The 13,549-nt window shown below is 35.9% G+C and overlaps 1 protein-coding gene and 1 long non-coding RNA gene across 6 annotated transcripts in view; both read right to left on the reverse strand.

The window, feature by feature from the left end:
- LOC142601751 (uncharacterized) overlaps positions 1 to 13,549 on the reverse strand; it is a 1,264,755-nt gene that overhangs the window by 321,261 nt on the left and 929,945 nt on the right. The gene's annotated exons all lie outside the window — the stretch shown is intronic.
- Positions 1 to 13,549, reverse strand: part of FAT1 (FAT atypical cadherin 1) — a 113,076-nt gene that overhangs the window by 24,962 nt on the left and 74,565 nt on the right. For all 5 annotated transcript variants that reach the window (XM_075751987.1, XM_075751986.1, XM_075751988.1 and 2 more), the window contains 6 exons: positions 11,468 to 11,743; positions 11,043 to 11,253; positions 4,518 to 8,585; positions 3,690 to 3,886; positions 2,175 to 2,328; positions 507 to 740 (listed from right to left, as the gene is read on the reverse strand). In XM_075751987.1, the coding sequence (XP_075608102.1) occupies positions 507 to 740; positions 2,175 to 2,328; positions 3,690 to 3,886; positions 4,518 to 8,585; positions 11,043 to 11,253; positions 11,468 to 11,743 (5,140 nt within the window). The remainder of the gene's footprint in view (positions 1 to 506; positions 741 to 2,174; positions 2,329 to 3,689; positions 3,887 to 4,517; positions 8,586 to 11,042; positions 11,254 to 11,467; positions 11,744 to 13,549) is intronic.

Consider the following 13,549-nt stretch of genomic DNA (forward strand, 5'->3'; position numbering starts at 1 on the left):
TACACTGTGAAGATAAAGAGGCAGCAAAAATCTTAATAGGGTAGCATATACTTAAAGCTATAACTGACCAGGGTTCTCTTTATGGTATGATCATTGATGGCTAGCCCATCATGCACACATTCAAAAATCAATGAATGCACAGTTACACAAACAGACATGGCCTGATATTCATTTTACTTACACCAGGAGTAAAAGGTGGCCATAACTCATGATAACATTAATAGCTTATCATGCAAAAAACATCCTATATTTTGTTTCTTTCCCCTCTTTTTTTTTTTTTCTTTCTTCCAGAAACACAAAAGGAATGTTTTCCAAGCTACTCACACATGAAAGTCAGGTGTTACATGATTCTGTAGCCCTAAATATATCTTTCAGGAGTCTAATCCTGAGAGGTATTGAACATCTGTCAGTTCTACTGAAAGACTTAACACCTCTCAGGATAAGACTAAATAAACATTACTGTAACTTTGAGACCATGACAAAAGTATTGGCCAAAGAATGCATACCTGCATCTGCATCTGTTGCCTGCACTCTTGTCAAAAGGGTTTTAGGCTCTGTGTTTTCAAATACTGTAATGGAGTAAGGATCAGCTGTAAACTCTGGGGCATTATCGTTCACGTCTTCCAGAGTCAGAATAATATTAGCTTGACAGAATCTTCCTCCTCCATCTGTGGCTTTCACTAGAAGATAATAAACTGCTTGCTGCTCACGATCAAGTGGCATTAATGTTTTCAGTTCACCTATAAACAGAATAACATACATAAGTTGATGCGAGTTGCAAGACTTAAGTATCCTTAACATGTTTTCCTCTAAAATATTTTTATGCAGAAAAACTAAACAATGACAATTTAATCAATGGCTAAGTCAATGGCTATACTGCACTTATGAGGTCCACTTTTGCCAAAGCACATCAGTGGCCTGCCTTTGCAGCTTTAAAAGATTAAATACTAAAATCCTCTGCCTTTTTTTTCAAATGTCTCTGAAACAGGAATTAGCTGAAGTAAGACTACCTGACAGTGCAGAGAGAGATTATGTGTATCCATGCATGGATCCATGTGTTTTTGCGTAAAGGAAATGAAAATATTAGAACTCTGACTTTAACAAAATGTAAGGTAAAATCCACGTATGGTTTTCCTAGGCTATTTAGTTGTGTTTCGTCCACAGCTATTGAGCTCACCCTCCTCTAACATTCCATGAATAAACAAGTGCTATTCACACTATCAAATATAACTTGCTGCTACAGACAAACCTCTAACACATACTTTCTTTCCAGCGTGACAGAAAACATTATGAGAGGCACAACATATAGCCATTGCCTCCTTTTAACCAATTCAAAAAGTATTCTGAAATATTGTTTATTCTAGCCCCACCAGTTCTGAATTTATATAACAACATTCTAGCACAGCACGCAGGTGACATTCACAGTCAAAAAACCCCATGAAGTAAGATCCTTCTCATTTATTTTGCCACTGAAGTATTCTAATCTCCTTCTCCATATTTCGACTATATCTTTGTATTTATCTAATTTAATTTTTTTCTATATTGTTTACTACTCCATTCCTACTGCTCGTCTACTGTAGCCTGCAGAGCACAGAATTTTGGCATTAGCTTTGACCTATATTATAATCCAGAAGACATGAATGCAATGAAAACCAGAGTCAGGCAAGTTAAAATTTGAAGTCGTTTATATAATGCTGCTAATAAAACTGGAGGCACTTTTGGTGTTTACTATGGAAAGGAAATTTGTTGCTCCATCTAACTTCACCCCACCTAATATGCCAAACCAAACGATGGCAAAAAGAAATCTGAATGAAGATATTTTCAGTTTATAAACCATTATTGCTACTACTACAATGAATATAAAAAGTACAAAATTTATAGCATACTTTTACCCCAGTCACTGCAGCATAGTTTCTGGTTTCGGGGCAATTACCCTATTTACTCTTTAGTTCCTCATATATTAAAATACCTGCCTTTTCCCTGACTTCTATTCAATATATTATTAGTATTTGTGTCATCAAAACTCACATTTTAAATAGTTATATAATAAACTAAACCTTAATGGAAAGTTTAAAGTTTACTTAAACATTTATGTATGTCTTAATGTAATACTAAAACCTTTTATAAAATAAGGTGATGACTGGAATTTTGTATAGTGTTGAAAGCATTATTACCTGTGTCTGGAGCGAGTCTGAATTTTTCTGCTCCTGTGCCATGCAGTGTATAAGTAATTTCTGCATTGGAACGAATATCTGCATCTGTAGCAGATACCTGCATGATCAGTTTGCCAGGAAGGGCGTCCTCAGGAACAGAATCAGTGTATAAAGCCTGCAAGATTAAAAGTTACACTGAAAGACTACACATATGAAAATTAGAGCTTGGAGAGGAAGAAGGAATGACAGAGGAGATAATATACCGTTTGAATGTTTGGTAACATACTAAGTGAACCAGAGGATGCAGGACCTGAAAAGGAAAAGAACTTACGATTTTCTAATTAATTACCTCACATTTATTAGATTTTTCAGAAAGGTAATTACTACTGCAACTATAGGGACTCTTGAGTATCACTGCATAGCTAAGAACTCTAAACACTTGTAACTGACTAACTGATAATTAAATGTATTCTCAAAATATGAGTTAAAATTTTTTGGCAATTTAATTTTTTCCTCTTTTGGTAAGTCATCTTTTCTACGTCTCACTCAATCTAGAAGAAATCGATAGTTGCTTTTTTTTTTGTAATGGCATAAAATAAAAGCATCCAGTTTAAACAAAAACTAAGAAAAAACACCACCCAGAATTTAAAGGGACTAAGCACTCTTACAGCTCACTCATGTCAGGGTTGTGCAGTAAATTAGAAGACTGAGCCTTGTAACACCAATATTAAGAAATGAAAAAAGCTAAAAACATTGACTTACCAGTCTGTATAACTGCAATCATTTATATAGAAGTAACCAACATAAACATTGACTACGAAAAAGAATCAAATGCTCACTGTATACTTGATCCTTCCCAGAAAAAGAAAAGATTTTGCCTTTCCACCCGTTAACATCAAATCTGCATTCAACAAGATGGCTATGAAAAGTCCAAAAAGTGCCAAAGTAAAAAAAAAAAAGTCCACCTGTCCGGGGTTTTTTTTTTTCCATTATTTTTCATGTCCATTGTTGAAGATTATCAAATCTGGTAAAGTAGATGGCTTTGTAACAAGAAAACACTTATGGATTACAGATTTCCGGTGCTGTTGAGCACAACTACAGGATAATATTCCAGTCTTTTCAACTCTTATCACAGGAAATGCCCAAATACATCAACTAAGTGATGGTCTACAGCCTTCTTTGAGGCTGCTTCCTTCAGAATAAAAAGCAAATAAACTATCATGGCTGCAGCTTAAAACAATTCCTTTTGGAGAAGTATGCATTAACACAGGAGAAATGTACTATAATTCTCCTCATACTCTTCCAATACCCATCGACTGTTAAAATTACATCAATTAATTGGTTTTGGATTTTTATTTAAGAAACCTGTCCATGAAATAACTTTTCTTTGACAGCATTCTATCTTAATAGTCCAAATTTCTGTTACCAGCAAAAAAGGAGTACCTATTTGTCAGTCTCCTGAGAAGCTATTTCAGAGACAGTTTACGTTTTACAAATGTAAGCAGCTGGACATGGAAGATACAAGATCATGCCTACCTTTTCGCAAACAGGACTATTATCATTAGCATCAAGGACTTTAACCTCCACCACAGCTTTAGTTGCAAAGGTCCCATCAGTAGCTGTAATATTTAGAAGGTAATTATCCTTTTCTTCCCTGTCCAGAGGCTTTTTGACATAGACTTTCCATTCATTCTGTATATTTTCAATAGCAAACTGTCCCAAGGGATCACCTCCTGAAATACCAAAAGAAACATTTAAATACAAGAGATTGCCACTATTACTCTATCAACATTAAGTTATAGCTAAAGAGAAAAAATGTAAATGGAAATAAGCAGCCACTCTCTGTGGCTTTATAGGGAAATAGTTTCATTTTCCAGGCAGAAATAGTCAGCAGATGCTCATGCAACAAATTTAACTGCAGTCAATAGAATCTATAAGAATCAATGTAGAAATTCACGTAGCAGTACAGACAACATCACATAAAGCCATGTGCTAAATAACAAAAACAATGAAATATTCCACTGGAAATTAATAGTCTATTATTTTTTGAAATTTCTTTCATTCATTCTTTAACTACATCACTAAGTTCAGTGTAAGTATATTTTTTAGATAAAATTTGATATATAAGTAAACAAATGTAGGAAAGCATTTTAAGCAAAGCAAACGTGAAATGGAAAGCCAAAGACCTGTTTTCTAAAACTCATTCTTTCCCCTGAAGTTTTTAATATTAAAGACACACACATTCTTTGTCTGCCACTCTACGGTTTCTAGTACTTTTCAATAATTTAGAAGATTGAAAGTTCTCTCTCACATCATTCCAGGACCAGTTAAATGATTATTCTGACATTACTCAAAAAGATTTACCTGTAATGTAGTAAGAGACTTGTCTGTTGGCTTCTTCTGTATCAGCATCAGTTGTACTCAAGATGGCAATTACCCCACCAGGAGGGTCATCCTCACTGACTGTTCCTTTATATATCTCTGCAGTAAAGCGTGGAGGATTGTCGTTTACATCCGTAACAGTAACTTCAACCACAGCCATAGAAGACAGTTGAATTTTTTCACCCCTATCAGATGCAACCACTGTGATTTTGTATTTGTCTCGTTTCTCATGATCGAGTTCTTTGAGAGTGGTAATCCAGCCAGTTTCCATGTTTATGGCAAAAGACTCTATAATGTCTAGTTCTTGAGAAGGATCCAGGCTGTAAGTAACCTGCCCATTGAGTCCTGAATCTAAGTCAGTTCCTTTCACCTGGATGACTCTTGTTCCAGGTGGCATGTTTTCTACAATGAATGCTTCATATGGATTGGACTCCAAAACTGGTTTGTTATCATTTGCATCTTTTACCTGAATGCTTACCTCTACTGAGGAAACAACATTATAATCTTCATTTGCATACTGTGCTTGAACTGAGAACTGGTACCATTTAGTCGTTTCATGATCAAGACTCTTGTCAAGTTTCAACTCTCCAGTCTGTCGGTCAATCACAAAAAAATCATCTCTGTTGCTTTCAGGAGTGTTCCCTCTAATCAGACTATATACTAAAGTCAGATTATGCTCTGCTTTGATAACATCTATCTCAGTCCCAATTGGAATGTCCTCAGAAACCGTGTAAGAATAAAACGGCTCTGAAAATTTTGGAAGAGGCACTTCTGGTGGGAGTATTCTAGCATAGACAGGAACAACTGACTCTTTTTTGGGGGATCCACCATCGACTGCTCTAACAAAGAAGGTGAGAAACTCATTTTCTAAACCAATTAAGCTTTCTTTTGTAGTAATTATACCAGACAACGAATCAATTTCTAAATTCTCTTTAACATTTTCAGACTCTGCTTCAATAGCATACGTGATGTCTGCATTTGTACCCTCATCAGCATCAGATGCCCAAACTTTAATGACAGAAGTACCCCGTGGAACATCAGATCCAATATTTACTTCATACTCTGTTGCTCGGAATTGAGGAGCGTTATCATTGTCATCTGTAAGTATTACGTTAACAGTACAGAAAGCAACTTTTCCTCCTGAATCTTTGGCCATTAAACTAATGGCAATTACTTTTTCTGCTTGTGTTTCACGGTCAAGCTTTTCAGAGGTATATATCTGCCCTCTCTCATTTGTATAAAATCTGTCTTTGGCAAAGTCATTCACAATGTGGTAAGTGATGTGGCCGTAAGTACCAGAATCTTCATCTGTTGCTTTAACTTCAGTCACCAAAGTATGCAATGGAGCATTTTCAGCTAGTTCAACCTCATATTCATTCTGGCTGAAAACAGGACTGTGCATATTGGCACTGGTTACAGTTATATGGACTTGGGCTGAACTTCTGAAGACCCCATCAGAAACAGACACATTAAGATGATAGTGTGACTTTAAAGTCTGCCTGCGTAGGTTTGAGATGGTGATAATGCCAGTTTTACCGTCAATTACAAAATTCTTCTGGTCGTTGCCTGTCAGAATGGAGTACTCCAGCTTGTCAACGTCCGAACTATCTGCATCTGAGGCTTGCACACATGTCACGAAATGCCCTCGGGGTGCCAGTTCACTAATTTTAGCTTCATAAAGCAACTGGTTAAAAAGAGGGGGGTTATCATTGAGATCGGTTACATCAACAGTTACAATGGTATCACTGCTCAAGGGCAGCATGCCCCCATCTATGGCCCTTACTAGTAACTTGTGTTGTTTAATTTGTTCATAGTCTAAAGTTCTTGCTGTAAGAATGAGTCCAGTGCTGCTGTCTATGTGGAAGTAGTCATGACTTTCACTATTATCCTCCACCAAGTGATAGGAAATTCCCCTGTTTGTTCCAGAATCGGCATCTGTAGCACTCACTTGTACAACAGACGTTCCAATGACAGATGCCTCAGAAAGGGTTGCAGTGTAAGACTGCTCTGTAAACACAGGAGGATTATCATTGATGTCTTCCACTATTATGTCTACAAACACATCAGCATGTGCCCCAGTTAGGGAGTCTGTTGCTCGAATACTGAGTTTGTAGGCTGGATGAGACTCAAAGTCAAGAGGGGCAACAACATTTATAACTCCGGTGTTGAAGTTGATTGTGAACTGATTGAAAGGATCTCCATCTGTGATGCTGTAAAACACCTTAAGTCCTTCCGGGCTGTTTGCTTGTACATGTACCACAGGACTATGGAGCTGAATGTTTTCTGGTATCTCTGCACTGTAGAAAGGCTTTTCGAAAACTGGCATAGCTTTACTCATAACTGTGATTGGGACTATAACTTCAGCAGAAAAAGCAGGGTCTCCTCCATCTTTTGCCACTACTGTGACGAGATACTCCTTATTTAGCGTGTCTAGTTCGAACTTCTTCTTCAGTGAGATTTCACCAGTGGGATCAATTTGGAAGTGTTCATGATGTTCTTTGAGATAGTAATGCACCTCTCCATTTCTGCCTGTATCTTTATCTACTGCAGTGACGTGTTGAATAACGTGACCTACTTCAGAATCTACTTTAACAACAGCATAATATGGAAGATTGACAAAAAATGGAGCATTATCATTTACATCTTCCACTGTGACTTTAACTACAATGTGTGCAACAACTGACGGTTTATATTCTTCTGTCACTTCTATGACCACATCAAAAGATTCCTGCTGTTCACGATCAAATGGTATTCCTGTTGTTGAAAGGACTCCTGAAGTTGGACTTATTTTAAATCTGCTGTCTGGATTTAGAATATGGTAAAACAAAGGCTCATTTATTTGATTCCCTATAGCAGTAACAACAGCTATTGTTTTTGCTTCTGTGGAATTCTCCTGCACTGTGGCAGAGTAAGAACTCTGTGTGAACTTCAGTGGGCTTGCCTTACTTTCTTTCACATTAATTTTTACAGACGCAGTGCTTGCAAATCTGCCATCAGATGCTCTCACTGTTAATTCATATCTGCTTCTTAACTGAGTCGTATTTTGTACCATTATATCTCCATTCTTAGGGTTTATTGAAAATTTTTCTCCAATGTTGCCTTCAATAATGGAATAAATTAATTGTGAAAAAATGCCTGAATCAGCATCAGTGGCATTTACGGTTATGACTTTCACGCCTTTATAGGTTGGAACCAAAATGGATGTCTCATACAACTCTCTTGAAAACACAGGAGGGCAATCATTGATGTCAATTACATAAATAGTAACATTAGCTGCATATTCTGCATATAAATGTGGTATCCCCATATCATGTACTTGCACTGAAAAGTGGAAAATATTTGTCTCCTCATAGTCTAGACTCATTACTGTCCGAATGGCACCAGTGCTAGAATCAATGGCAAAATACTTGCGGACAGATGGTTCAACAATTTGATAAACAAGCAAAGCATTAGATTCTTTATCGGCATCTGTAGCTCGAATTACTAATGGGATATTCTTGTCAGTCAGAACCACGCTGTTAATTGAAGCTGATTCACTGATGAGTCCTGTATATTCAGCTTGCATAAAAATTGGTGTATTGTCATTCTCATCCCGAAGATGTACCAAAACTGTTGCATTAGTGGACAAGCCAGCCATGTTTGTGCCCTGCACAGTTAGAGTGTAAACAGGCAAAGTTTCAAAATCAAGTGTCTTCTGAGAAACAATGACACCTGAGTTCGGGTTGATAGCAAAGGCATCACCTATATTACCATCTTTTATTTCATAAACTACGGAAGACTGACTGTATGCTGTAACCATTCCAACAAAACTGCCAATGCTGGCACTTTCACTGATTTCTGTAGAATATTCTTTGGCTGTGAATTTTGGTGAGGCATTATCTGAAACTGTAACAAATATATGCACAGAGGTCACTTCACTCATTGGAGGATCTCCTTTGTCTGTAGCTTTTACCATCAGGTTGTATTCTTCCCGGTTACTACGATCTAGTTCCTTTGCAATTTTAATCATACCCAAAATGGGATCTATAAAGAAGGAATTTCCAATATTCCCTGTGAAGAAAAAGAAAAGTAATTAAGAAAGAGGTATACAGAACTTAAAGGATGATTGCTCATCTAGCTATATACCAAAAGCGATCACGTAGCGAGAACACAGAGAATATTAAAGTTTCTTAGTTTTGTTTAACAAACATTTGTTAGCCTCTCTGGAAAGTTTTCTGTAATCAAGAGTTAGCACTAACTCTAAGTTTACTTGTGGAAACATTGCATGAAACATAGTTAGCAAAGCCACCCAAGCCTTGAAAATACATGCAAAAAAATTGGTTCATTTTCCATTAACAAACCTTTAAAAGATAACAAGTATTTTGCAAGTTTCAACATTATAAATTATGTATTTTCTTCAAATTATCTTTGTCATTGAGTTCATGTTTAAGCCAACTTAAATATCTACTGAAGCTGAAAGAAAATTATATTCAGAAGTTAACATTAGTGGAATACAAGCTACATTTTATGATCTAAAATAACTAGACTGCTTTGAAAAAAAGAAGTTTTAATGAATTCACACTTGTGAATCTTAATTGCTTATGCAAGTATTGTTTAAATCACTGCTTCAAATTTAATCTTTCTGAATTGGACCAAAAGTTATATCTCTCCTAACTTCATATTAATACATAGGCAATTTATTCCCTGTGATAGTATTAGAAAAAAATACTACCTGCCAGCTACAAATTGATAAACATTTGGTTTCTTTATATTTTCAAATATATAACTGAACTACACTGCACACAATATTCAGGGCATGAATAAATAAGCTAAATTTTAACATTTTACTTCCTTAAAAAATTACATTACTAAAGCTATGTTCTCAGCATGAAAAAAATTCATTAAGAACTTCTGAGTTATGCACATCAGTAGGCAAGATGGGGGGGTTTTTTGTGGTTTTTTTTGTTTGGCTTTTTTTTTGTGGAGGCTCTGAACACAGTGGCATTCTTAGAATATCCCATTACAAATCTCAGCAGCCATTACAAACATTTATGGAATGTTCCTTCAATATGCTTAGAATGTCAATTATAATGCTTTAACCTCCCAGTAGATCATGGTCCTGTTGTAAAACAAACCTAAGAAAGTCATACATTTACTCCTACAAAAAGCTCGAAGAAAGGAAGAGAACAGGGTGTAACTTCATTCTAGACAGCATGCACACACATTTTTTTTCTTGCCATCCTTTGGCATTCGTAAAACAACCACTACTGAAATGAGAAAGGCAAGAGAAAGTTTCACGGACATTAGTGTCCTGCCTAGTAAAAAGGTCTTATTTCTACAAATAACGGAAAAAACCCATATATTTTAAGCAACTTATGAGACAAATATTTTTCCTCTTCAGAGTATCATAATCACAGTTTTGTTTTAATACAGTGTTAAAGTATGTTTTCATATCAAAATAACACTTTGGGAGAAGAAAAGGAAAATATTTACAGTAAGCAATTCCTATGCTTTACAAAGCAACTTATGTCAAATAAAAAAAAGCATTTGCGCATATCATCTTGCATGCAACAGTAACAGAATAACTTTTTACCTACTGTTCTCTTTAATATACAGTTTCTTAAGCTAGTTACTGAGTTTTTTATTTTAAATTACTTTCTACCTTGAAAGTAGTACCGGACATAGGTAATGAAATTTAAATAACTTTTCTTTCCCAGTCATAGTGCCTAAATAGTTCAGGACCTTGGTAATAACAGGCTTGTACCTAGATTTAACGGATTGAACCAAAATTCACTTCCACCTGGTAAGCGAACTCAGTCAATGTCATCCTGTTTTCATATTATTTAAAATTGCCATCATTTGAATGTAATTGTTGTAGGCATGTTCAGAAACATACCTTAATGCCAAGTTGACCAGCTATTAAAGAATTTCTTACATACTTTATTGAGCTAGAATAGCAGTCATAGTATTTAAAATCAGCCAGAGGGAACCATGCAAAGCAACCCCTTTCTTGCTAAGTCTACCAAAGTTTAACTTAAAAAATGAGACTACTTAGTGGTTAAGTATATGGATACTTATAAGTTATTTCTGAGCTCCTTTCTTTCACATTGTGCTAAACATGAAAGCACTTGTCTCAGGCTCTTACTCCTTTCATCAAAACCTTGCTTTGCCTATGACACAAAATATCAATTAAATTATAAAAAATGCTTTTATTAGATCTGAATTTAATGCTTCTGTAACTTCTAAAGAACACACCCCTCTTAAGGGTTTAAAGGTAGTTTTTTCTTCTACTACTACTAAAATGTTCCACATGTTTCTAAAGGATAACATAAATAGCTAAGGGAAGGAGACAAATATCTGTCATTGTACTTTTAAATGCTCTGAGGCTACATCTTAAATACATCTCACAGAATATGACATACACCTGTACTGCCCTTTTTCATAGCTTTTTCTTTTTTACTTGTCTACTGTTGAAACAGAATATCAGCAAGCATCATTTCAAAATAAACAAGATGTAAGTCAATATACCTGATTCAATAGAGTACACAATTTCTGCATTTTTTCCTTTGTCCTTATCTAATGCTGTAACCTGGAGTACTGCTGATCCAACAGCTGCTGACTCATACACTCGTCCTTCATAGGAAGAGCTGGTGAACCATGGAGCATGATCATTTGTGTCGCTAACATTAATGATGATTCTAGCATAGTTGCGCTTTACTGGAACATCTTGATCTCGAACCTGAAATGGTTAGCATATTACTAGTAATTAGCACTGTTATTTCAGTAGTATATAATATATTAGTAATAATTCAAGGTTCAAATCTGTACCAGTCACAAAGACTGCCTGCAAGCAAATTAAACATACAAATAAATGATTGAACTAAGGGGATAAATTAAAATGATATTAAAAAAAAAAGTTTGTTGACTGCATAAGAAATTTTGTGTCTATTTACCATTACTGTTAGAATATGCTGGTTCATGGTCTCATGATCCAGTTTTTCTGAAGTATAAAGAGAGCCAGTTCCAGGGTCCAGACGAAATTTTTTAAGACTGATGGGATCAGTGCTGCCCTGCATAGTATAAATCAGTTTATTCTTCTCATCTCTGTCTGTGGCACTGACTTGCAGAATTTCTGTCTCTGGTACGGTGTCTTCAGGTATTACAACTTCATATTTTGAAGCAGAAAACTGAGGCCTGTGATTATTTGTGTCTATAACTTTGATATACACCTGAAATGATACAAAATAAAGAGAAAACATTGATATATTTGGGAAACAGAGATGAAAAGAGGGTATTTTATTAAAAATCTGACCATAATACTGAAATAATTCCACTGCAAGACAAGGGTTTTTTTCAGGGAAGGGGAGAGATCTAAGAGGTGTAGGGAAGAACCACCCTCACTAAACCCTAATTTGCCTCACCTTCCCCAAAGTCAAACCGGAAATCTATATGACCAAAAATGCCTTAGGTAAGTAAGGTATCTTAAAGGGAATGATTTTTGTCTAAAGCAAGATGAAGAACAATTCCTTAGTAATTTTGGAATTTAAAAAAAAAATAAATTAAATATGGATCCCAGCATGGGTAAAAATCCTTTTTATTCATGCAAATTTGGAATTTTAAGCAATGTTTTCCGACATTTCCATCCAAGGCAGCAGACGCACTGTACTCCTCCTTGCCCTCACATGGAAACAATCCTCTTTCATCTCTTTACGTTTCCAAGTCTATGCAAGAATGGAAAAATGGTGGAATTCACACAGAAGTATATTATTTTAAAGAACCACAGGTTATCTCTTCTTCAGCAATGTATCACAATCTCAGCATAAGTAACTGGTCACCAACACAATTTCTCTGAAGTTATGCTTCAAATTCCATTTTCCCACAGAAATTCAGTTGGGTTAACCTATGTGCTATGTAGGCAATGGTCTTTTTGAATAATAATGTTTACTGGAACCACACAAGACCCTGCACACCTACTTGCCTTTCATGGCATCAAACTCTTATATGAAAAGAGTAAGACACTCAGCCACCATCACCAGTGATAACATCAGATGAGTAACAGTAATGAAGAGGACTTCGCAGGTGGATAGCAAAGCTCCAAGAACACATGGCTAAATTCAAATTCTTTATGTGCTGCACATACAGCCATGCTTTTAGCTACCCAAAGATTAGCTGGTTCATATAAATGAGCTAAGTGCCATCAACAGGTGTTTAAGTACTTATGATATCATAAGTGCATTAAATTGTTCTTTGAAGATACTTATTGCTTTCCACTGATACCTGGTGGAAGTATCAGACAAGGTAGCAAGCAGTAGAAACTAGATGAGATGAATCCTGATGGTGGCAAACAATAAGGAAATGCCATACATCTTGCTACAGGAAGAGAAAATTTCAACTTCAACCTTGCAAAACTAGCATCTTATGTTAAAACTTTTACCAAGGAAAAGTAGGTGTTAAATGCATCAAAAGGAGTCATACCATTTCCTAAAATATTTATTTCAAATGCAGTTGTATTATCCCAGGATAATACCTAAGCTCCAATACAAGTTCTTCCTAATGGCAAATTTTAATACAGGCTGAAAACATTCAAATAACTTGCAGACAGACATAGGCAGTCCTTGGATATACTCTACAAATGCTACCAAGGGTTTAGGAGACTGTTAGATGTATTTTATTCTAAGTAACAACAGAAAGACTTTTGCATCTAAGTAATGAAGTCCTGCACCAACCCTAGAGGCAGCACAGGGCAGACTGATTAACGGGAGTGAGAATCTGGGAACACAAAGAACTGGGTGTGGAACTCTGGGGATAACTTTGTATTTTAACATAGGAAAGTTCTCCCAAAAACTGGAATATTGCCCACTCTTCTAGTGGGAATAACTGTCACCAGAAAGGCTATTTTCACTGAGAATTTCACTCAGATAATAAAAAGAACAGACGAGCATATAAAAGGGAGTATAGGAACAGAGTTGAAGATGGCAAATGTGGAATCTCAAGAGTCAGAAGCCAGACATGGAAAAGCCACACAAGGAATAAAA

This window comes from Balearica regulorum, chromosome 4 (genome assembly GCF_011004875.1).
Source record: "Balearica regulorum gibbericeps isolate bBalReg1 chromosome 4, bBalReg1.pri, whole genome shotgun sequence".
Lineage (NCBI taxonomy): Eukaryota > Metazoa > Chordata > Aves > Gruiformes > Gruidae > Balearica > Balearica regulorum.